Source organism: Triplophysa rosa, unplaced genomic scaffold (assembly GCF_024868665.1).
Source record: "Triplophysa rosa unplaced genomic scaffold, Trosa_1v2 scaffold344, whole genome shotgun sequence".
In the NCBI taxonomy this organism is placed as follows: domain Eukaryota; kingdom Metazoa; phylum Chordata; class Actinopteri; order Cypriniformes; family Nemacheilidae; genus Triplophysa; species Triplophysa rosa.
In genome coordinates this window covers 57,514-81,956 of record NW_026634346.1, presented here as the reverse complement: position 1 = coordinate 81,956, position 24,443 = coordinate 57,514, and the positions used below count along the sequence as shown (strand labels likewise).

The window sequence follows — 24,443 nt, the reverse complement described above, 5'->3', positions numbered from 1 at the left end:
AACAAACGACAGTAGCTACATCTGTATCATGTGGAATATTTTATTGGTCATAATTGCTCAGTTGTGTTTAATTTAAGTATTCTCATATTGTTTCATTTTATTGATTTCTTAAGAGAAATAAAAATAGAAACAAATGAGACAGTTGCTCAAATTGCATGTGACAATTGTGGCATTTGTTAGATTTCTGTATCTTTTTCTTATAAGAAATATCTGAGATGCATGAGAATTAAGGAGGTTAATTTTTTTTCTTCATTGATGTGTAGAAATAACTGAGCTATTAAAGAGAAATCATCTTTATTTTTTGCTTATGGGTAAATACTGTTTTCTAATGTGACCTAATGCTTTCTAATGTTAACATAACTTTATCATTACAATATTGTCCTACTATATATTGTCACACTATATTTGATCCTCACTTAATTTGATGCTGTAGGTTTTTAGATAATAACCAAAAAGTGGTCCATTTTAGTTGATCTTATCCTACACAAATAAGAGAACAGAGCATATTAGATACCACCCTTAACCACCCTTAGATGTTAGGCCATTTTTAATGCCTTTTCATTTTTATCAGTTAACTATTATTTGTCCTGTGGTTTGGCAAGTAATAAAATGGAATCTAAGTACTTATTACACTGCAGGACATATCATGTCAATCAGTAATTGCAACTATATTATTATAAACTATGATGATTCGGACATAAAAATTAGACTAGGTCACGTTGGCTGAAATGAATATTTTTTTTAATTTATACTTGAAAGCCCTAATGTTCATAGAGTGCATATACATTCATAATGCGATATTGATCTTCACAGAAAAATATAAATGATGCTGTTTGTTTTAAAAAGATATTGCATTAAAATCCAAAAGCAGCAAATTCAATTTGATTTGCATCACATAGACAGAAACACATTGACACAACAGTTAGCTTTATGTATATGGATACAGCTCAATACAAGACCATTCTATATAATCCGTTTTCAAATAAACAATCTCTACATTATACAGGATGCATGACAGTATTAGACAGTTTTTGGTCCATACACTTATCCCTCATAATAACTGAAATTGCAGTACATTCAGCAGCTTCCCGCTCTTGTGAAGCGCATGCAGTCCGACAATACACACACAATTACATTAAAAACATGTAAAGAAAAACATCAACGTCAAAATAAATAGAAATAAACCCGGCATAGATACACAGACAGATAAGTGAGGGAACGTCTACGTCATTTATGCCGTCTCATTAACATGCAACTGGATCATAAAAACCAAATTAGCAAAAATGCATTACTGACATAATCCAAAGCTTAAATATGCTACTGTTTTTGTTATGTCAACCTCATTGTTTGCTGAAGTAAGACACTCAGGCGATTAGGGAAATGTTGGCACAAGGAGCTCTATCATTTGGCAGTAACTGAAAGTTAAAGCAGTGGCTTGTGTGTGTGTTTAATTGATAATAGTTCTAATAAACAACTTTTCACCTGAGTTTCTCCTGCTATCAGAAAACATTCCGATATTTGGCAAAACCCACACACACAAACACACACGCATATACAGCTTTATTTTCTAGCATCTGGTACAAAAAGAGCACACACACACACACAAAGCTTGTACAAACAATAACATGTACAATATATGATAACAAACACCCACCCCGTTGAACATACATGAACAGACAGACAGACATATACAATAAACTCAAAAGTCAAAAATCAGACAGGTGTTGGGTGTTGTTATTATCTGGTTGAGCCCCCTCTGGTTCAGGATCAGATGAAGGGGTTCAACGAAGCTCCTCTGCTAGGGTAAACATTCCCCTAGGAAAAGTCAAGAAAAAGTTAAATACTCCCATAACTACCCTTCCCAAAAACACACACACGTTGTTTTTATATATTGTAGGGACTTTCCATAAACATAATGACACACAAACACACACACACTTGTTTAGTGCTTATACAAACATGGTATAGAAAACATAATTTATTAAATGTAATTTAATCATGAAATTGCCAAGCAAACTAACTATGACCTGCGAATTGTTTATATTACCTAGACACAGGGTTATTTAGCACACAGTCCTGAGTTAGTACACTGGTAAAGATCTTGCTTACAGTAAAAGGGTTGACAGACATTGGTCGTGGGACTTTGGGCTTGGACTCAGGCACAGGAAACGAGTTAAAACCTACAAACAAATTGGATGAAATCAACATATTTCATTTCAAATATGCACACATTTTTTCTAAGTTTTTGTAGCAAATTAGTTGAATCAGCTTTTTTTTCGTGGACTGCCCTTAACTTCTGGTACACATTCGCAAATAATAGAGTGCATGTAGATTTCTGATAACAAGCAAAAGAAACCGAACCGTTACTTGGCCCTACTTGTCTCTCCAATATTTTGAATTTAGACTGCAATACCAAGCTCAACCGCTAGATGTCAATGTCCCATACGGTTTCTTTAAATGCAACAAAACTACAGGACCCATTCAACAAATTGTTTAATCAATAATAATTATTAACATACAACAAAATTCAACAAATCGTTTATTTAATACAATTATTATACAATAAAATTATAATATAAATAAATATTAACATAAATAGTTACATTATTATACACTAGCCAGACCGATAAACGTACACAGACCGGAAGTTAACTGCAGTCCAGGCGCGCATGTCCGATTAATCTATATAAAGAGACGGACGTGGCATTGAGAAGCCCTGGCCATTGTCTTTCTTAAGTGCTAATTCCTGGCTTAATATTTTAATTGATTAGTGAAGTATTTTAAGGACAAGGGGTTCGCTGCCATTAAGCCAATTTAAAGATTTACGTAAGCTTGCTATACTCACCATTGGCTTCCTGGTTACTAGACTGTTGGTGTGAGAAAGCACTTTGGGTGGTGGGAGCAGGAAAAGAGACAGACTGGTGAAACACAGTTGAGGAGGAGGTGTCATCTGTCAATCAAATGCAGATTAAAATGTTCAAATCAATCTCAAACCTGAGATGTCCTCAAGAAACTTACAAAGACTTCATTCTCAAACGTGTGTGCTCGTCTTACCTACTCTAATGTAAACTTGTGTTTCCATCTTGACGTGTAACTATATTAGTTATTGCATACCTGTACTGCATGTGTTTTTAATTACTTAGTGTCCAAGTTAATACAAAATACTTTATAAATAAATACATGACTTCATCCTCCTATATGTCTAACTAACCACTCTCACTGTTTGCGTTGGCATAGTGTTTAGATTTTGTAGGAGTACGTATTTTGTTTGATTTATTATGAGTAGGGTCTAGTTGTTCTGCACAGGAAGACAAACATTTCCAATTAACAAATTCATCGCTTTATGGATTAAGTTCCTTTAAAGCCAAGCACACGCCGTCAGATTTATAGTATTGCAACAATGTTTCCTTCATAATAAACAACTAAGGGTTTGTGACCAAGAATCAAATTAATGTTGACAAAGTCAATAGAAGAACATGGTGTGTAAAGTTTCAGAGAGAATATTGCTGATCTAGCATAAACTTTTCTTTCCATAAATGTGGAAATCATACAATTGCAAAAAATTCCTCTCTTGTTTCGAGTCTTCCTGTTCTCTGAAAGCCAAATCATGAACAGGGCAGGAGCACAAACTTCTTACCTGTGGCTGTGCTTTTGAAGGGGTTACTGGGAGAGAGAACAGGCTGGGTGCAACTGGCTGTAGAACTGAAAGGGTTTGGGAAATCTGAATCAGGAAGAAAAAAGAGAATGTCTTACTGCACAGAAGGCCTGTCATTAGCACCAAATGCATGTTGGATCTTAGTCTTCTTTTGATTTAATTATTGTGAATTTACAGACATTTACAGCCTACAGACTTTCTTTGGTCAGAGAATATCTGAGGTCACACTGTATGATCTTATATACTGTATGTTCCACACAGAGCTGAGACAAATATAGTTAAGTATAAAGAAATAAACTTTTATTTGTATAGTTTCAAGAAGCAGCTTAAAGTCACCATGAAACGGAAGTTGCAATTGACTTCTTTTCTTTTCCTTTGGTGAGGTGCTGCTGATAATGCCCTTTGTATGGTTCCCATCAATGTGACACATCGTCAGTTGTGCACCTCAGCCTCATTGGGTGTTTCGGCCCTTTATCACAAGACACCCAAGCCAGGCCCACCACAGGTTGATCAGACCTGGGTGTGTGTCGCATTGTTACAAGGTCATCTGGCAGCCCATGCTGTGTCCATCCGCCTAAACCACAGCCATTGGCTTCTTCTTTCTGCACCAATGGTGAGTTCTTGATTATCCTCCACTGGACCTGTCCTCTGAGAGTGACCTATTTGTCAGCTATGGTGACCTCAGCATTTAAACCGTCCAGTGAGTAGTGAACTCACGCACTGCAAGTCGTGAACACATATACATCCGGAGCAGTGGGCAGCTATCACTGCAGCTCAAGGGCACATCAGTCATTACCCTCCGGCCCCTGAGAATCGAACCGGCAACCTTCTGGTCACGAGTCCGACTCTCTAACCATTAGGCCACGACTACCCACACCGTTAATGCGTGCTCAGTGCCCCCGGTCCCGTATGGCATAACATTAGAACACATTACCAAAATCAATGCAATCATGCGTGCCAATCCGTTGGCTAAGGCTGTTATAGTCCCACTGGCACCGTTAATGTATGCTCAGTGCCGCCGGTCCTGTATGGCAACACTTCCGCTGTTCATCCCCGATCTTCAGCCTCCGCTGCCAAGTTGGCATACCAGAGATTCTTTCTTTCAAATGCTTCGTTAATAGCCTCTTCCCAAGGTATAGTTGTAACAAGGTTCAATAATACCGGAAGAAAGGAGTCGGGGTCGACGTGGCTGGGAAACCGAGGTCAGACTTTATTAACAACAAATCTTAATGGTGCTGCTGAACCATAACAAAAACACTGTAAACTTCTTCAGTAAGCACTCTCAATATTCCAATCCTGGACGCAACGTCTCAGCGGCTTCCTCTCAGCAACATTTTCTCGGTTCCCAGCCAGTCTCTCTCTGCCTCCCGTCTCTTGTTGTCCGGCTTTTAACCGTCTCCTCGCCAAATACTACAATGAGAAGCAGGTGTTTTTAATATGCGCTTGATCTGCTTACTGTTCTTCTCCCGGCTCTCCCTCTCGGTGCAGACTGTGCTGAACCACGCCCCCCTTGCCACAATAGTCATCTCAACTATGAGGACTGTCCTACTGGAGCTGGACCACAGAACCATGTCCGGCCGCAGGTTGGTCGCTGCGGTTTCCAAGGGGAAAGTAAGTCTGTGGTTTAAATCAACTCGCATTTCCCAATCCCTGGCTATACTCAGCAGACCTGAATCTGGGGTTAAGGGCTTGGCCCACGTTTTCTGCCCCTCCCGAATAAAGGGTTGCCTTTTTAGTGAGTTAGCTTGGACGTTTTGGGGGATGGCATTTGCTGCCACTCTTGGTCTCTACTGCTGCAGCCAAGCACTTTAGTACTTGATTGTGGTGCTATGTGTATCTCCCCTGTGTCAAGCTCTTCTTACAACCTGCAAGAATATGTTTAAGGTTTGCTGGAGCTGCACATGGGTTGCAGGCTGCACCAAACATGCAGATTTGTTGGTGAGGGCAGCGCATCACATGTAGCTCTTATGATAAAACTTAGCCTGTTTGTTTCCATACTCCACAGCTCACTCCAAGTGATTTTGCGTCGTTCAATGCCTTCTCATCTCATCCAACGGCATTGCTGGGCTTGAGCGCTCTGGCGCATCTACTTGCTTCCTCTTGACACCGACCCTCCTCCACTACCAGGTGACGCTGTTCCTTTGGTGTCGCTTTTCGCCATGTGGGTGTGGTTGATGTAAATAAAGTCCCCCTCTGCCATGTTGAACTTGTCCCACGATGTCCTTATGTCTGAGGGCTGCCTTTGCATCTCCTATCGCTGTTGTTGGGTTCCATTTCCTCCCTGTTGCTACTGTTGGAGCAGCATCTCTTACACAGGGATCACAGGATTCTTTGAGTGTCATCTCTAACATTGTTTTGGTGCATTTATATTCCTCCACAAGGCTTGAAATGGGAAGAGAGAGAGCTCCATTCCTGTACAGCCCTATGTTGCTAAGGCATCTTGGTAGCCCAAGCCATTTCCTCACTTGTGTACTCACCAATCTCTCCAGGTTCTTGGCTTGAGACACCATGAGCTCATACATTGAAATTGGCCACATCAGGCGTGGTAACAAGCCAAATTGGAAGCGCCAGAGTTTCAGCTTCCCAGGAAGAGCTGTATTATTAATATTTTTGAGTCCACTGGCTGCCTCTTGCCTGAGTTGTTCTGCGTCTTTAAGGTCTGTGGTGTACCACTATCCAAGGCTTTTGATTGGCTTTTCCGTGACCGTTGGTACGGGCTCACCCTTTATACAGAACCTGTCATTGGTAAGCCGGCCCTTGACAATAGAAATGGTGTGGGATTTGCTGGGTCTGACCTCCATTTGTGCCCAACTAATGTTCTCCTGGAGCTTATTCAGCAGCCGCTTTGTACATACTTTGGTTGTTGTGATGGTTGTCATGTCATCCATGTATGCCCTGATTGGAGGTAGGCGCAACCCATTTTTCAAACGCTTTCCTCCAACCACCCAACACGATGCCCGGATTATTATTTACATTGCCATTGTGAAAGCCAGTGGTGAAATTGTGCAACCTGCCATTATGCCAACCTCCAGCTGTTGCCACACGGTGGTACTATCCTGTGTGGTAATAAAGAATTGGAGATCCTGAAAATATGCCTTAATCAGCTTTGTTACCTGCTCTGGAATGTGGAAGAAGTCAAAGGCTGTCCACAGCAGCTCATGTGGCACTGATCCAAAGGCATTGGCAAGATCTAGAAAAACCACATGCAGGCCTTTCTTCTCCTTTTTTTTGCCATTTGCAACTGGTGATAGATGATGTTAGCATGTTCCAAACATCTAGAGAAACCCCCTATGCCTGCCTTCTGCACTGAAGTGTCAATAAAGTTATTTCACTTCAGGAATCCTGAGAGTCTATTGGCCACAACGCTGAAGAAAATCTTACCTTCCACATACAAGAGGCTAATTTGGCGAAACTGGTCAATAGTTGAGGAGTTTTTCTCCTTGGGGATCAGTATGCCTCCTGCCCTTCTCCAGAATTTTGGTATCACCTGCTTTTCCATGCCACAGCCATTAATCTCCAAAGGTACCTCAACACCCCAGGGGCTTTCTTGTAGAGCCTGTATGGTATACCGCTGGGTCCAGGAGCTGAAGCTGATCTTGCCCGTTTTACTGCACTCTCAACTTCACTCCATTTTGGGGGCCTTGTGTCCATCTGGTGTTCTGGTAGCTGAATTGGTGGCATGTCCTCTGGAATGGAGGTTGGCTCATGCCTCTGATTGTCGGAATACATTTTCCGTAGGTGTTCCTCCAGATCTGTTATAGGTACTTTAAGGGTCCCAGTTTTCTCCTTGCTAAAGATGCTACTGACGAACTTGTAAGGATCTTTGTAGAAAGCGGTCCTGGGGCCTCATATATCAATGTTGCGTACACACAAAACCTTTCCGTACGCCAGCTTTCACGCTCACGGTCGGATGTACTAACAGTGAAATTAACGTGAGAATGTGCGTTCCTCCACGTACCCTTGGAATATCTGTATTTTTGAACGACATTGTGGCTGCTTGTATTATGTGTTTTATATTACGATAAATAAACTGTTACATTACTTGCTCAAACTGTGAAACTGTCTGAATAGCGTCATGTAAACGCAATTATCCTGGCCATTAAACTTAAATTAAACCCCGAAACATCATCATCATTGCAAATTATAACTAATATACATTTTCATAATAACGGTAAAATTCGCGTGCCCTTCACGTCGAAAAATGACGCCAAAGCCCAAAGGGGTACCCTGCGCGTTCAAAAGTGACGCCGAAGGGCGCTGACCGAGCGTAAATATGTGACGAGTCGGGAGTGAGAATGTGTTGCAATGCACCGCAACAGTATTGTAATGCATATAACCGGAGTGATAGTGATGTCATGTATAAGTGACGCAATGAAGGAGGGGGCTGTTATTGATAAACGCACCTGTGGACAATGAGTGATGGCGGTAACATGTTAAAAAGGGGAGAAAGAAGAGCAACAAGGAGAGTGAGGAGGAGGAGCTAAGACTGTGAGACACGGAAAAGTAAGCCAGTAGAGTCCACGGGGAAATTGTGGCGTTCGTGGCTGGCTAGCACCACCGGCGCCGAAGAAAACCAGGGGTCCACTTATTGGCCCGGAGGTAGATAGTGGAAAATAAGTAGTGAGAGAGAGGAAAGGGACTATAGGTGGACACCGGCGGACTGTTTGAATAATTCTCCTCAATCCCGTCGGCCGAGAGACGGCTACCTGCTGAACGTGACGACGGGGTGTCGTCAGACGGACAGGGAAGTCCGGTTTTACCCAGCCAACATTTTTTTGTGGGGCCAATGTAGGCCCCATATGGGCTTGAGGCATGGGCCCCAAGTGGGTTTGTCCACGGGTTCCATGTCGGCCCTATGTGAATTAGCCCATATGACTCCTACGTAGAATCTGAGTGGGGCCCATGTGGGAAACATGCATAAGCACCATATTGGTCCCACTTTATAAAGCCCATGTGGATTAAACCAATGGTTTAATGGAGGAGCCCTGCATAGTGTATACTTGAGTGGTTCTAGATTATGTTTTTTGAGGTTTCCTACCTGGACAGTACAATTTTTGTTATTGCTAAATTGTAATTGACCTTTTCCATTCTTATGCTCTACCAAATACAATGCAATTTTTACTGATTAAATGATAACTGCAGCATTTGGATGTTGCTTTCTTAGATGTTAGTCTTCAAAATCAATAATCTACTACTTTATATTTGCCTGTACATCATAAACATAATAGGTGCATTCTGAAAATGAAAAACACATGGATGTTCAATATCAATTTTATTATAATTTTCTGATCCTTAACACAGAATATTTAACTCAACCTTAAAAACAGTCTTAAATGTTAAATTCATTAAAAATAGTTTGATAGATTTCAGATTAGAAAGGGTACTTTAAACTCAACTGAACAAAAAATATTTTGAACGCTTAAACTGCTGACAGTCTGATGTTTTGTGCCAGACTGCGTTAAGGGCTCTTTTTCCACCCCTGTCTCGTGCTCCAGTGGTTACAGTCCACACCTGTAACAGAAGAACACAAATACGGTTATTTGATATGTCCAGCATCACATAGTTTACAGCACAAATGAGTACTCTACATGCTATCAATTTAATGTCAAACAATTCAAAAATGCATCACCTCACAATAACAGAATTATTAGATGACAAGTACAGTATATACTATATACTCTTATGAACAATCTGTTGTGTAGTCTGCATAATGAAGGCAAAGATGCTGCATCTATGTGCAGATCAATCATTTAACCCCCTGGGGTCCGAGTGGGTTTTAAATCCTGGAGAAATTTTGTCATGTCCTGAGATTTGTGCTTTTTAGTAATGCACCCATATTTTAATACATCGTTATAAGTGGTGGGACATTATCACGTCGTGCTGTCAATCACTCTCTGGTAACGTTACGCTGAGAACCCTCAAAGGCTTTTCATTTGTAATTAGCACTACACGAACCAGAAATATCACGCAAACAAAGCAAATACAACAAATCCGTGTTATATGATGTACATTTTCAGTAAAAAAAAACGAGGTTCTTGAAGAAGACATTAACGTATTTAAAATGTAATGGGAACTAGCATTCTAGCACTACACAGGCTGCAGACAACGATTGCGCGGGCTGCATAAATCTGGTCTCAGAACAGATTACAATTTATGTCATAACGTTACATCGTTTCTGACATCAGCCTTTTGAGCTTTAGACGTCTGAGGAATGAAAAAGAATGGCATTAAATATAGTAAATTAGTGTCACTCGTCATAGGCTGTGGTAAATTCAATTCAATTTTACCTCAGGTGGAAAAATGGCAGGTACACGCAGGCTTACAAAATGCAAAGGAAAATACCGGTCAAAACAGGGTTCCCGGTGCTTGATAACACGGATAACAAAAACACGCTTCAGAAAATATGAATTTTACCTTCTTATTTTTGATTATTTCCAGTCCCGACTCGATAAACTTGCTGCTCGGTGGAGTTGCCAGCGCGCCACTGCTCTGCCAAAGATATCCTTCCGCCGATAGAGAAACTCCTCTGCAGTTTGATTTATTTATTTGATTTAAATCATAGCTGTCATTTAAACATTTTCAACAAAATAATATTTAATTATGTATGTATATTACTTTGTCAAGCAGAACAAAGTGTTCTCGGTCAGGGGTGTGCTCGACTCCATGCATCACCTGCGCAAAGCAATCGGTTTATGACATCAAGATACCGCGACATCATTTCTAGGCAAGTGCTTCGTGATCAATCTCGCGGTAGTGTGACGTACGGCGGTCGGTCTGCGCAGCTAAGTACGAAGTCGAAAGTATCTATCACATTGAGCAAGAACGTCGCTTGTGAGACTCGTGTAAATTGACCTGGATTTCTACATTTATCTATTGTGGTTGATTTTCATACAGTTAGGACAGTGAAAGGAAGAAAATACTGATACAGGCCTACTGAATTAATTAACAAAAATATTCCTCCATTTGAAACTCCATTTGCATTAAATACATAACTACCCATGTGGGACCCACATTTGTAATCCCACATGGGGCCCATATATTTTGCCCTTTTTTATCCCATGCCTATGTGGAGCCCATGTCGCCCAGATATAACCCACATGGGGCCCACATACCAATGTTGGCTGGGTAATTGATGTGCTTTACATGATGTGTGTTTGTTAATGTGCTTGTGCTCCTTTGTAGACATAATTAATTTTCTCCCAAGGCCATATGCTCGTTTTATAGGATGGTTAACTTCACGTATGTGCATGGGTTATGTTTTAAGAACATTTATAACGTGTGCTGTGCAAGCTGGTATTTATGACGTGTGCTGTTGGTTTGCACTATGAATTGTTGCTGTGAATCTTTACTGTGTGCTATGCCAATTTGGGGTAGTTGGCTGTTATAGGGGATAACCAGTGTGTGTTATTGTGAATTAAGTTGACAAATGCTGCAGAGCTGCTCTTATTGAAATAAATATAATATTTTTCTCTGGTATCCTTGAGTGGTTGGCGTTTCTGTAGTGCTCCCTCCGGACCTTACCGGTTTAGAATTAAAGGTGGTGGCAGCAACATTATTGGAAGCGGCCTAGTGCCCTTAGTGGTGGCTAAGGTTTGTTACAGTATAGTGACCTATAGTGATATAGACGCCACTGCATGCGTGAATCATTTTGCGTTTGATCACTGACCACCGAAATTAGAAACACTGAAGATCGATCACACGCAGTCGCGCATCACAATGAAATGTGATTAATGATAACGGTCGCATTAAAAACTCATTATTTACACAGCCATGAAAGGATTCATGCAGAACTTAAAAACATACAACCATGAAGAGAAAGAGAGATGCGCTTGCAAAACTGAACACTGATCAGGAACAATATATTTGTCTATTCATTTTCCTGTTAGCCTACTTTCGGGGATCCACATGTAACGTCTCAAAGATCGCGATCGATGGGTTGGCGACCACTGCAATAGGCTATATTTATTTGTGTGGGGAACGAAAACCTAACAAGTATCTTTTAACTGCTTACTTGCAAATGTTTGAGATCCAGAGGTGGCCTCTGGAACTCCTGGGGAACTGAAAATAAGAGGACAATAAATATCACATGCATATACCAGTAAACAGAAATTGACTATGAAGATATCAGTCAAGATCTTAACATGTTTATTTATACTGTGGTAAAACCTTCACCTTGCAGGGGTGGAACTTGAAGACAGCCGGTTACCAAAAAGGGTGCTATACTGAGGGGGTCCATCAGAGGGAGTTGTTGAAACAGCTACAACAAATGTAGGAGAAAACCTTGGCTCAAAAGCATCTCAAAACATATCCTGCACATAGACTTCCACCATGCCAAGAAAACTGATAACATTCATCATCATAAGAGTCTTACCTGTGATAGGAGTGTTGTCTGAGAACACCTTGTCAAGCTGTGATAATGCTGCGTATTTATCCTGAGTGGCAGTGGGCGGAGCAGCAGTACTTAGCGTGTTGTGGGTGTGGCTTAGACCTCCAAAATCCAAACTAAGTGATTTAGGGAAGGATCTGAATGGAGCACCACCCCCAGTAGACAAAGTGCGACCTAAACCAGAGAGATGAGTCTGGAGGCTATCAACAAGTTTACTCTGAATGCATGCAAACAATAAAACATGCATCAGTTTCACACATTTTTTCACATAAACAGGTTACATGTTCGAGAAGTGAGATAAAGCAGATGCTGGTGTGAGCTATTTTCTAAATTTACGTCCACTTTAAAGCCTTTGCTTTTTTCAGTATCAAAGAGCAGATTGTCTGCCTTGACCTGGCAGAGCTGTGATGTAAGGGCTTTTGAAGTAGCTGGCTAAAGCGGGTTCAGGACATATTCAATATCGTTGTGTGAATTAAGCTTGGCACTGCTGGTATTTACTGAGAAAATTCCTTGAACTAGACATAGTAACGAGCTAAATATACTCGCTATTTTATTGAAACAGAAAATATTTTGTATGCCTGTTTTTTACTTTAGGCCCACTAGCTTATATGATACTGTGGCCACAAGATGCTGACATGTGAATGGTGCATATTTAGGTTTATTACAAACAGCATGGGGGTTGAATTTTGCATTGTATCGAATGAGATTTAAGCCTCTCTACCTTTTTATTTCTTTCTCTTTGAACACATAGCCCACACATAAACTCATTATAATTGCACACTAATGCATGTGCACTTTTTTCTTTTGCATTTCATGGCTAGTTTACTCAACATTACAGTAAGGTGGTCTGAATAACTGTAGTTTTTGCAAAGCATAACTCAAAATGACATAAGACTTACCTAAAGTGAAGCTGTTTTTGAAAGTGCTGCTTGCTGTGGAATAAAGGATATCAAATTAAAAGGAAACTTATGGCACAAGGCAAAAAAACTTGATGGCCAATTCATTTGCAAAAAAAATAATTTTGGACCCCTACATACTATTTATGTTTTGTATAATAGTAAATTGTTATTTTTTAAATTCTTTACATTATAGCATAACTAGTTTAAAGATTTTTAATGAACTCTTAGTTCTTGCTTTATTGACAAGTTTGTGCAAAAAAAAGCTATCTTGGGTTTGATTCCCAAATAATATTTCTACGATCGATCCATTAGATGTGGCCTGATCTGTAGGACACCATTCTAACAAATTAGCATGTTTAAAAAAATACACATTACAGAAATTTAAGATTTTCAATGTGATCTCACGCTTTTTTGTGATGGAGTCAGAACACGTGTGACTGAAAGTGATTTAAATGAACGTGTGTTCATATGTGTGTCTCTGTGTACCTGAAGGACGTGGAAGGGCAGGGAAGGAGGAGAGATGACTCTGGGGTCCAACTCCTGAAGAAATGGTCCCTGGTCTCTGTCTCTCCATTCCACTCAACAAGGTGTCTTAGAAAGAGAGTAAAGCAAGAATTAAAAGGGAAAAAACCTCTAATTATGACTCACTCTACAGTACACAGGTGTAGAGGACATGAGAAAAAATAAATGCAACAAATGGAAGTGGAGAAAAGGGGAAAGAAGTAACTAGAGAAGTGAGCAGAGAAAGAAAAGATTGAGGTTAGAATTTAGGAGGGTTGATAGGAAGTGCTAAAGTGGTACTCTACCTTTAATGGGAGGGTCTCTGAAGCTTTGAGAGCGGGTGGGTCTGGTAGTGAACACTTCAGTACGGCTATCAGCTGGAGACACAGCAGGAGCTCTGTCCCATACTGATAGTTGAGTCTGGGACTGTGGGAATACGTTTTTTTATTTTTTATTAAAACATATGCATTTATGCACTGTAAGCCCAGATGCACTTTCTAATTAAACTGTTTAATTGCAACATACTTAAATTATTTAAGATTTAGTGCAGTACTGTAAAAATGTAAGTATATTCTACTACTTCTGCAGACAAAGTCGAATGAGCGGAAAACTTTAAGTGTAATGGGTTCAATAAAAAAAGTTTTCGACTGACCACGCCCTACCCCACCCTACCGCCTCGCTGGTTAGCAGTTGCGAGGGTTTGGACGATGCCATTGTCTTGTGGTTGCAGCAAAGTTGAGTTGTTGGTGAGTAATAAACATTTTTGTCTATTTTTCACAGAGAGGCTAAGTGTTTAAAAACTTATATATTAAGTAACGTATGTTTCGTTTTTATACTCGCTTGAACACCTGAAATAACGGGCGACTTCGCCAGGAAGGCATAGTCATGACAACGGCTGTTCGTCTGTATTTTCCTCTTTCCTATTATCAAAGTGGTGATTTTGAGCAATACAAATTATTTTGAACAATTTAGGGTATTTCGCTTATCATCTTGCAAGACGTTACCGCCTAACGTTAACTCTCGTGCGGTGGACACGGTCACACTTGTTTATCTGTGTGGCGTTTCCGTGGCCTTTTTTCCATCTGTTTATTGTTCCCTGTTATTGACCAGGAGCTGTTTTCCGAGCACTGAAAACACACGTCAGACAGGGTGTGGTATTTTCACCTGCAACTATTTACGCACTTTGGCGAGTAACGTTACATGGTCTTCTTTAACCCCTGCGAGTTCGACACGGATACGGCGCAAGTCTTTCTCGTCTGTGTATTTTCTAGCTGTTTCATCGAGAGGTTGTTTGCGAGCGTAGAAAACATACTTTAAACAGATTGTTGTCTTTTCAGATGTCAGTTCATTGGTTAACTTAAGTCACTGGCTTGCGACTGACACTGTCCCATTTAACCCATTCGAGTTAGACATGCATGCTGTGGATCTAGTGGAGCAGAGAGTGCGACAGGAGGACGACCAATTTAATCAATCTGGTGAGTGAATTTAAACGTTAGGGTTTTATATAGAAGTTGAAGTCCATTAATGTTTAAGTTCAGACATAATTGGACACTTTATAACAATACGTTTGATTGTGTTTCAGGTGGCAAGAAGGTATGCATTGGAAGTGTAAGTACTGTTATTTTACTGTGAAAAATGATCACAGCTATTTATACATTATAGACTGAAACATGGTAGTTATGTTAGAAATGAGCCATTTTCATGTTTTCATCAGGAATGTCTATGCACTTGTAAATCATTTAATGCCTTAAAAGTGCACTTATCTAACTTTCACACCAAACTGTCTGGTCAGCAGCCAAGTAATGCACCAGTTAAGTTTAGCTGTCTGTCTTGTGGGTTTGCATAGTATTGTTCTGAGGCTGATTACTTGATTCACTTGTCAAGAAACACATGGACATTAATAATTGCTATTACATTTGCTCTTTGCAGAAAATAAGTTGTTAACGACAAGTATCGCATGTAAGGTCGGAGCCAAGATGTCTCGACCAGAGACTATTCTTCTCCTGAGAAACAAAGAATGGTTCTAAGCACAGTGGAGAACCTAGGCCAAAAGGGTGCCCCTTCCTGAAAGAACAACACACCGATTCCTGATCAAAAGATAATCATCTCGGGAAAAGGACAGAGAGCATCTCTCAGTACAGTGACAGACCTGAGCCAAAAGGACACCTTCCTTTGAGAAACAACGGACTCCCTCCAGTACAGCAAACTCCCTACTGAGCTAACACCTACATCTCAAACGACGCATACAAGTGAATCACAGATGCAGACCTCACCCTGCACCCCCAACTGTTCCTTTCCTCCCCTCTCACTCAACGCAGGACACCCAAAAGCTCTGAGGACCGTACACAAGAAAAGAACACGACACATACACAAAAAACATACACATGTTTGGTATCATCCAAAAGGTCTCAGTGCAACTGGTACAATGGTCTCACTCCCATAACAACAGAATGTAATGACAACGTTTTGTAAGAACTTAACAAACTTCCCTCAGTGCTGGAACATTTCTCACACATTTGGTGACTTTCACCAATCACCTACTGTATGCAGATTAAGTACAGCCCCAGGGATCACAAGACCCAATCACAGCCAAATTCCTAACTCTAAAGAATATTTACATAATGCTTTGTTCTGGTTTGGTATTTAAGGGAAGTTGACAAAAATATCAGGAATCTGTAGCCAGATCTCCCGCACAAATTCCTGTGTGTCGTCTCTTGCCAGGTATGCAACATTGAACTTCTCTTTGCTTTATTTCCTATGATTTTCTATTATTTGTTATTGAATTATATTGATTGCCATTGATTATTGAACTGGATTTTGAATTATGCGTACCTGGCTAATTAATTGTTATGTTTGAATTCATTCTGTATTGTTCTGAGTTTATAAACTTTAGTAGATCACGCTATATCCTTTGTTACCGCAAATCTACGTTCAGGTTAGTGACGGACTAGAATCCTGTATTAGGTGGAGCATTGGGGCACGCCAGCTGAGATTTTAGAGCTCCGGCTAACTGCTTGGCAATAGTTTAAGTGTAATTAGACCGTAGGGGCTATCGTTTCCGTTTAGAACAGCACATGGGTTGTCTGACCAATCTAAATAGGGCAAGTCACCAAAACCTCTGGTTATTGTAATATTATTCTAACTAAGTGTACATAGGAAACTATGGCATGATTATATAAAACTACCATCAGAGGAAGTAAGATTGGTCTATTTATCTCTATGGAGTGGTCATTACCTCTGGTTGGAAAAATCATTACTTTAATTAAGTTGTCAATAGTCTAAGGGGACTAGATCAAATAATGTTTCAGGAAGTGCTGGTTGGAGACGGCCATCTGAGCATTACTAGTCATAGAAACCTCTGGCAGTGACCAAGACTGGTGAGTTTGTGACCGTGAGATCCACGTATAACGGCCGGCGCGAGACTCTAAGCGACATTGAGAATCGGATGAAGGAGTGTAATTTAGAATAAAACAGAGGAATCAGACATCCGTCCAAATTTCACAATTATTAATGATAAAAGTTAAATGTAAACTAAATGAGAAGTCGAGATATTAAATTGGAGTCAGATAAAATAGAGGTAATTAAGTGAAATGTGCTTTCATGCAAATACTGTTTCACTAAACAAAAGAAGACAAGAACATGTGTGAAGCCTTCGCCACGCCTCTGGATACCGTCATTGGACCAGCGGGTGGTGCCTTACACGCATCACTCATATGATTCTTCGATGGCCAGCTCTGTTTACAGAAAGTCAGGTACAGTATGTTTGATTGTTTTACTTTTTTTAAACTTTAGTATAGATTACACCATAGACTTTAGTTTAGAATACATAACAGACAATACATGACAGACAATATTTATGACCAATTGGGTTGGTCAGTACTGTCACACTAATCATTGAGTGTTGACCATGGCCTAATATGGTTTGCCATGTTTTATATTTCAGGTTTATAACGAGTTCAGCAGAGTTGTGGGGAAAAATCTCAGAGAGAGCTTCTTTGATGATCTTGACCGTTTCTGTCCAAATCTAATGAACATCTCCAGGAAGAAGAAAGGCCTTGCCGGTTAGCTTTTGGCTGAGCTTTTACGTCAAACAAAGGTGGGTTTATTTGTCTACATCAATCTACCCCTTCTCTTTCCTGTTGTCACCCGTTTCTTCTCATTTCTTCTTTGCATTGTTTTCTTGTCTGTGCACATTTTTCTACTTTGTTTGTAACTTTATTTTTCTCTTCTCCATGCTTAAATTTCTTAATTTAATATTTTTTCTCTGTATCTCAACCAAACTGTTTTGTAAAATATCTGCCATATCTTCCAGACCACTGAGCCAACAGATGTTAGGTCCCTTTGCCTTCATGGACTGCCAGTCATTTTAGGGGATGACCCTTCTGCCTTCTTTAAGACCTGCTCTGTAAGCTATTAAATTTTTTAAGTGTCATTATTATTAATTCTTTTATTGGACACAGATTTGGTGTTGCTTCTTAAAAATGAGGTTAACCACTGGAGACACATGGATTACTTTAATAATGTATATGTAGTTTGAGTTTAAAGAACAGTGCTACCATAATTGTATTTATACATTACAAGTACTGGTTGCAAAACTGCCATAAATGTGGCCTGACAGCTAAGGAGAACATTATTTTTTTATGCAATGACTTGCTTTTTCTTTATACATTTTTGTGCAAAATATATGATATGGTGATTGATTTTATTGTTGTACAGTTTATACATTTTAGTTGACAACATAGAATGATTTAACTGGCATGACCTTGTGAATATGTTTCTGTCTTTTTAGGATGTCAGTGATGAGGACTCGTACCACCAAATTCCAGTAGGAGTCCTCTGCGTTGATGCAGAAAGTCCACAGCTAAACCCTTCCAGAGTGTGTATCCTCTTGGAGGGGAATTCAGCGATGGAACCGGACAACTTGCCTCAGGCCTTATATCTTCTGTTTGGACTCATTTATGACCTGCACTTGGACTATGCATTCTTATTCTCTTAAACTGGAGTGCAAACTTGTTTTAAGTTTTCAATAAAAGTACAAGAAAAATATTTTTGTTGTTTGATTGCTTTTGTATATAATTTAATGCAATTAAAAAGATAAGTCGAATAATTGGACAGAGATATTAGTAGAAATTAAAACATTAAGTCTATTCAACTTAAAATAGTTATTAGAACAGCTGATATGTTTAAGTAAACTTCGCTCAAGTTGTTAAGTAATCATTACTTAAATTTTTTTAGGGCAACAGGTTTCCTTCATTTTTTTAAGTAAACTCAACTCATCCGGGCTTACAGTGTGCATAGTATTGTCAAAACATCAATAGTAAGGTTTACTAAACTTTACCCAGACTAAAATTTAACATAACATACATGTACTTTTTTTCATCATATGATTTTTTCTTTCTTTTTCTCACCAGTGTTCGAGTGGGCCGGATTGTGGGATTATAAGAATGTCCAGATGGAGGCTGATTTTGAGCAGGCCCATGTGAAGCAGGAACAGCCTGAACACCTGAACCCCATGGAGCCTCTGCATCCCTGCGAATCTTGCTTTTAGAAAAATGCCTGGAAAACAGACACTACTTATAACATGCTTTGACCTTAGAAAAACAGCAGCAGTCAGAGGATGGATGTCTGAAGGTATGATGTGAAATTTCAAGGTGCTGTACTCACCATTTCTTTCTCTCATATTTTTCCTGGAGGAACTCTTTTAGCTTCTGTGTGTCATGTGCATCAAAACAGCCGTCTGTTTTTGGGTCAAATATGCAGAGCCAAGTTCTCCTTCCAACCTAAAGTCCCCACCAGCCAAGAATAAATCCTCAATAACAAGGTCTAATCTGTAACAAATTTACTAATCATTGTGATGCATATGTAATTGACGGCTATCCTGATTTTGCCAAGTGGTTGATGTCCTTAGACAACATCATGTTGACCCTGGAACAACATTTAAATCAACCAATCAGATTTCAGAAATAAGTTTACAGTTTATTTTAAATGTAATTTTACAACCAGGATTAGGTGCTTCTAGACCATTGTTTTTTACTTATCATTTCCCTCTGATTTTAGGGGTAGGTTATGGTTAGGGTTGGGGTTCGGTGTGGGTTTAGGTTTTATTTATAAAAATGTTGTCCTTCGGTCAACAAAATATGTTGCCCTGAGGACATCAACCACTTGGCAAAATCAGGTCGAGCTGTAATTGACATTCTAATGAGTTCTTCCTTAAGGAAATGACATATTAATCCACTTCTCAGGGGAGATGTTTGCTGTAATATTAAATTAGCATTTTGTTTTAATGGGTTTGTGTTTTTAATTAAATTAAAACAGTTTAACTTAATAGCAGCATGTCAAATAGCTTAATTACAGTGTGGTCTAATATGATGTGTATTTCAACATATTAGACTGTGACCCAGATGCTACGTGACATACATTAAAAAATATCCAAACTAAGTGCCATACATTTCAAACATCTATAACCTTATTTTGCAGGCTCACGTTGTTTGTTTTCATGTGGATTCGTGGTAACTTAGAAGTGTAGTTTTTAATTCATCATTCAATTTTATGTATTTGCCAGCATTTATATTTGCCATGTCTGCCTGTTCATCTCATACAGAACATCTTTGCTGAAACAGGAAAGGAGGAATGAGTCAGAGCAGATTTTTGCCAAGGTCTAACGCCGGTTACACTGAGGGAGAAGATTGTGGTGCCAATGATGGGTGTGAATGTGAGTGCATGAATGTGTGTTAATTGGTTAGGGAGTGAAAGAGTGGTTCCTATACTTAAACTCTATTCAGATATAGTGACCAGAAAGACAGGTTCACTCATACCTTTGTGTGAATACTTTGCAATGTAGTAAGAACTCACTCTTTGTACAATGCATTAAGTTAGCCCACTTTTTTGCTTTTGAAGACCCCAAGAAATCTAAATTAAAGTTTTTCTTATATTGAATATTATGTTTGCCTAAAAGGATCATTGTGTGATTTTTAGTTGCATCTGTTGGTGAGGTTGCGAATTGCAACCAACAGCTCACTCCACTTCTCCCTTCAGAAGTACTACGGAGGCTGAGAGAGGACAAAGATGTCTTCACGTTTTCGCTTCTTTCCCAAATGAGATAACGTGTTTACGAAATGCATTCTGTAGAGCAGTTTGTCCATTTAGGGCTACTGTAGAAACAACATGGCGACATGGCAACAACATTTTGAGTAAATAGAAATAGCTCATTCTAAGGTAAGAAGAACATAACACTTCATTATGTAAGGTCTTTATACACATCGGAACACATAGTTATGTTTATTATATTGCATTTCTGCAATAGATCCTCCAAAAATTACACACTGGACCTTTAAGGCTACAAAACATTGACAAAATGTATATTTATGAAGTATTAGAATTTAAAAGGTACAGTCAGGATTTAAAATGAAAAGAATTGTTCACTCCAGAATAAAAATGATCCCCACAATATAACTCTTGATTAAGTTCAGCTGAAGAAAGGAAGACATTTACAGGACAGCATGAGGGAGACATAATTTCGAGCTACCAGCAATCAAAACATCTTTAAGTAAATAAATAAATACCACATTACCTGATTAACAAAGTCACAGTTTACATACAATATCTGTATTTTTTATTATTTAAAAATTAATAAGCATTGTAGCTTCTTCCTTCCTCTTTTGTTCCCATTCTTCGTCTTTTTATCCAAAAATGCATTTAGGCTTCAATACAAATGAACCAGCATGCCGATATTTGTTGAGTGATGGTTATGATTAAAAAAGCTAGATTTTGCACAATTAGGTTGTATTAAATATATCATGATGGGCCACGAATTGAATAAGTGAACAGAATTTATGAAACGTAAGTAACCAAGCTAGTGTCCTGTTTCAGAAGAAATCAGTGCATTGAAGAAAGCTGCGTATTTCAAGGCACAACTGGACTAGTTGTTACATATGCCTAAAGAAACAGGGGTACAATTGGTAATTTTTGCTACTAGGGGTTGCAAAACAATAACAAAGGCATAGCTTGATGATGCTGTGAAGGAGCTTGAAATTATGAGAGTTGTTGTCTTCACCAATATAAAATGGGACCCTGGACAACAAAACCAGTCTTAAGGGTCTATTTTTCGAAATTGAGATTTTTACATAATCTGAAAGCTGAATAAATAAACTTTCTATAGATATATGAGTTGTTAGAATAGGACAATATCTGGCTGAGATACAACCGTTTAAACTCAGGAATCTGAGAGCGCAAAAAAATCAAAATATTGAGAAAATTGCCTTTGAAGTTGTTAATCGGGGGCACTGTGGCAGACCATCCACTCACAAAAAATAAAGTTTTTATATATTTAAGGTAGGAAATTTACAAAATATCTTCATGGAACACGATCTTTACTTAATATCCTAATGATTTTTGGCATAAAAGAAAAATAGATAATTTTGACCCACACAATGTATTTTTGTCTTTTACTAAAAATGTTCCCGTGCTACTTAAGACTGGTTTTGTGATCCAGGGTCACAAATTAGATACCATACCAACTGTCTCTTGCCCATAACTCATGCAGCAACACATGTGTGCTACAGTGTAGTAGACCTGCCACTCACCTCGTTGCCATGGTTTTGCAAAAACTCCACTTCCTGTTGGGAGAAGGTTGTCATGGAAATGGACTTAACTCTGTGGGGTGGATTTAGTCCTCTCCTGAAAGAGAAACCGCAAACGGCTTGATTAAGATCGGCATTATTCATCGTGTTATTCATTTTGTACTAAACGATAAAACCTGTGAAATACAAAAATAATTAAATGGTGCAGTATGTGATGGGGCGCCAGGACTGTGTGAACTGTAGAAAATGCAACCTTCTGCAACAACACAAAACAACCGTGAAGGAGGCATATTTACTAGGAGACAGGTATTTACTTCAGTGCTGGTGACAAACAATCATTTAAAAACATTTACACGTTTTTTGCAGTTGCAGACTAACCATATAGCATCGCTTGGTGCAATCGCACAGTTCCTTTGCTGACATGCAAAAAACAAGAGGCATACTGATGCCAAACCTGATATCACGACGAAAGGATACGTAACACAAGCGAGACTGGGCCACGCCTGAAAATGACAAAGTAGTAATTACAAGCGATCTTGAATGTAAACACAACCACCAAATATCTACTCGACAGACGTTTACAGTTCTGCGTTTTCTTGGCTCACAAAAAAATGTTACAATACAGCTCTTTAGGCGCCAGTGCAAGTCGAGAGTTGTTGTATAATAACTTAAGAGTAACCAGAAAGTAATATTTGTGTATGTCAGTGCAAAATCACAGTGTGTATTATTACTTACAGCATTCCAGAGCATGATGTGCATACGAAGCAGCCCACTGTGATATCGATGTAAGTCACCCCGGGCTGATTGCACTCAAAGCAATGCTTGTTCACCCCCGTCTGGGCGAGCTCTCGGACCTTTCGGGCGCATATCTCCTGGTTGTCCCGGTGCTTTCGGTTCGACATGCCAGTGCCCTAGTGTCGCACACACCCCCGGAACTAAAGATGTTGTCGGAGAGCAGTTAACTGGCCCACCGTTGCACTTTAAGCCCCACAGCCTTTTTAATCCAATATGTTCCTCACGCCCGCATTATAAAAGCGCCTATGCGGCTGATATTTGATGCACTGGCTTGAAATGCCATGAAACAAATCTTACATGCGTAGTCCCCCGCGTTAACGTGGTCACGACTGGGCGATCAGCCTGTCCGCTGCGCGTTTTACAACCGCCGTATTTATTTATTCATTGTTGCGGTTTTCTCTAGGCGCAAAAATCCGTGTTTACGGCCACAGCATCCTTCTTGTTACGCGTTCTGTTGATTCACATCCGTTCGCATGTATAGAGTATAAAATCGCTCAGGGCGCACAGTCCATGCTGTTGCGCACCCTTCTTTCCATTAACAGAATCTCAAGGGTAGAGAAAAGAAACCCAGACGAAAGATCCTAGTTAGTGTACCCGGGAAAGCGAAAAGACGCAGGAAAAGTAGGCACTAAGCTCCTTAACTAATTTTTTGTTCATGATGGCTATGTTGCCATTATTTTGTGCTAATTTATTTTCAGGTTTACTCAGCAACGTGAGAACTTATCGTGGACACTACTAGGCTTTATCACGCCCTTCAGTGTGACGTTTGAAATAAAAAATTTTGTTCTTCGTGTGTTTATTAACTCTTTGTATGAAGTACTTAAATTAGCTTGTACTATCCCTTGTGGATCGTTGGCTGGAAACGTCAGCTAAATAAACCTAACGCATTTACAAGTAATTTAACTATGATGCTGGTGTATTATATTGGATTAACTGAGGCATCTCCCGTTTTGCTGATGTGATTTTGGCCTTGTAAGCTGGTTTTGCAGTGTAAAAGATGTAATGTCATGGCAACTTTCTACCACCAGAGGTAGCAGTTGTCCAATGTATCAATGTATTATCTAACGGTAAGCAAAATTTATTTGTTCTCGATTTCTTTATATCTTTATGTATTGTCGCTTCAACAATTATCACTACACTAAATGCATTGTTGGATAAATATATATATATGGCACGACAACACTATGTTAGATTATGTTTAGAGACTTGTTTATTTCTACGTATTTGTGCCAATGTGGTGGGTGTACAGTTAGTGTGGGACATAGGCTTATATTAAAGGGATACTTCACCCAAAAATGAAAATTCTGTCATCATTTACTCACCTTCGCGTTGTTCCAAATCTGCATAAATTTCTTTGTTCTGATTATCACAGAGAAAGATATTTGGAAGAATGTTTATAACCAAACAGATTCCCCCCCCCCCATTGACTCCCATAGTAGGAAAAATTACTTTATCCTTTTTTTTTGGTTCTGTTAAACGCAAAAGAAGACATTTTGAAGAATGTAGCAAACAGTTCTGGGGCACTTTTGACTACCATTGTATTTTTTCCTACTATGGTAGTCAACGGGGGCAAAATCTGTCTGGTTATAAGCATTCTTACAAATATCTTTCTCTTTGTTTATCAGAAC

General features: G+C 39.4%; 1 protein-coding gene and 1 long non-coding RNA gene across 5 annotated transcripts; one reads left to right on the top strand and one right to left on the bottom strand.

Annotated features, from left to right (window-relative positions):
- Positions 1–910: 910 nt before the first annotated feature.
- Positions 911–23,586, bottom strand: agfg2 (ArfGAP with FG repeats 2). Of its 4 annotated transcripts, none has more exons than XM_057327947.1 (14): positions 22,756–23,586; positions 22,024–22,117; positions 19,106–19,221; positions 18,850–18,997; positions 13,747–13,867; positions 13,427–13,531; positions 12,941–12,973; positions 12,027–12,215; positions 11,828–11,912; positions 11,667–11,713; positions 3,638–3,721; positions 2,846–2,950; positions 2,048–2,180; positions 911–1,815 (listed from the first exon to the last, which is right to left on the bottom strand). In XM_057327947.1, the coding sequence occupies exons 1-14, from the start codon at positions 22,920–22,922 to the stop codon at positions 1,782–1,784; spliced, it is 1,461 nt and encodes a 486-aa protein (XP_057183930.1). In that variant the 5' UTR covers positions 22,923–23,586; the 3' UTR covers positions 911–1,781. The 4 variants fall into 4 exon arrangements, with proteins under 4 accessions (XP_057183930.1, XP_057183931.1, XP_057183933.1 ...); XM_057327948.1 differs by having other exon boundaries at positions 2,110–2,180; positions 22,756–23,585; XM_057327950.1 differs by lacking the exons at positions 911–1,815; positions 2,048–2,180; positions 2,846–2,950; positions 3,638–3,721 and adding exons at positions 8,911–9,166; positions 9,943–9,973; positions 10,070–10,181 and having other exon boundaries at positions 22,756–23,585.
- Positions 13,931–18,841, top strand: LOC130550472 (uncharacterized). Its single transcript, XR_008962427.1, has 3 exons — positions 13,931–14,916; positions 15,024–15,049; positions 15,371–18,841. It is a non-coding gene; the product is annotated as an uncharacterized LOC130550472 (long non-coding RNA).
- Positions 23,587–24,443: the final 857 nt, after the last annotated feature.

Excerpts from the sequence above, each read along its gene's own strand:
- agfg2 (XM_057327947.1), bottom strand. The coding sequence starts at position 22,922 with ATGTCGAACCGAAAGCACCGGGACAACCAGGAGATATGCGCCCGAAAG. Across the intron at positions 12,974-13,426 it reads TGCCCTTCCACGTCCTTCAG|CAAGCAGCACTTTCAAAAAC; the intron begins GTACACAGAGAC and ends TTTATTCCACAG. Across the intron at positions 1,816-2,047 it reads CTAAATAACCCTGTGTCTAG|GGGAATGTTTACCCTAGCAG; the intron begins GTAATATAAACA and ends GACTTTTCCTAG.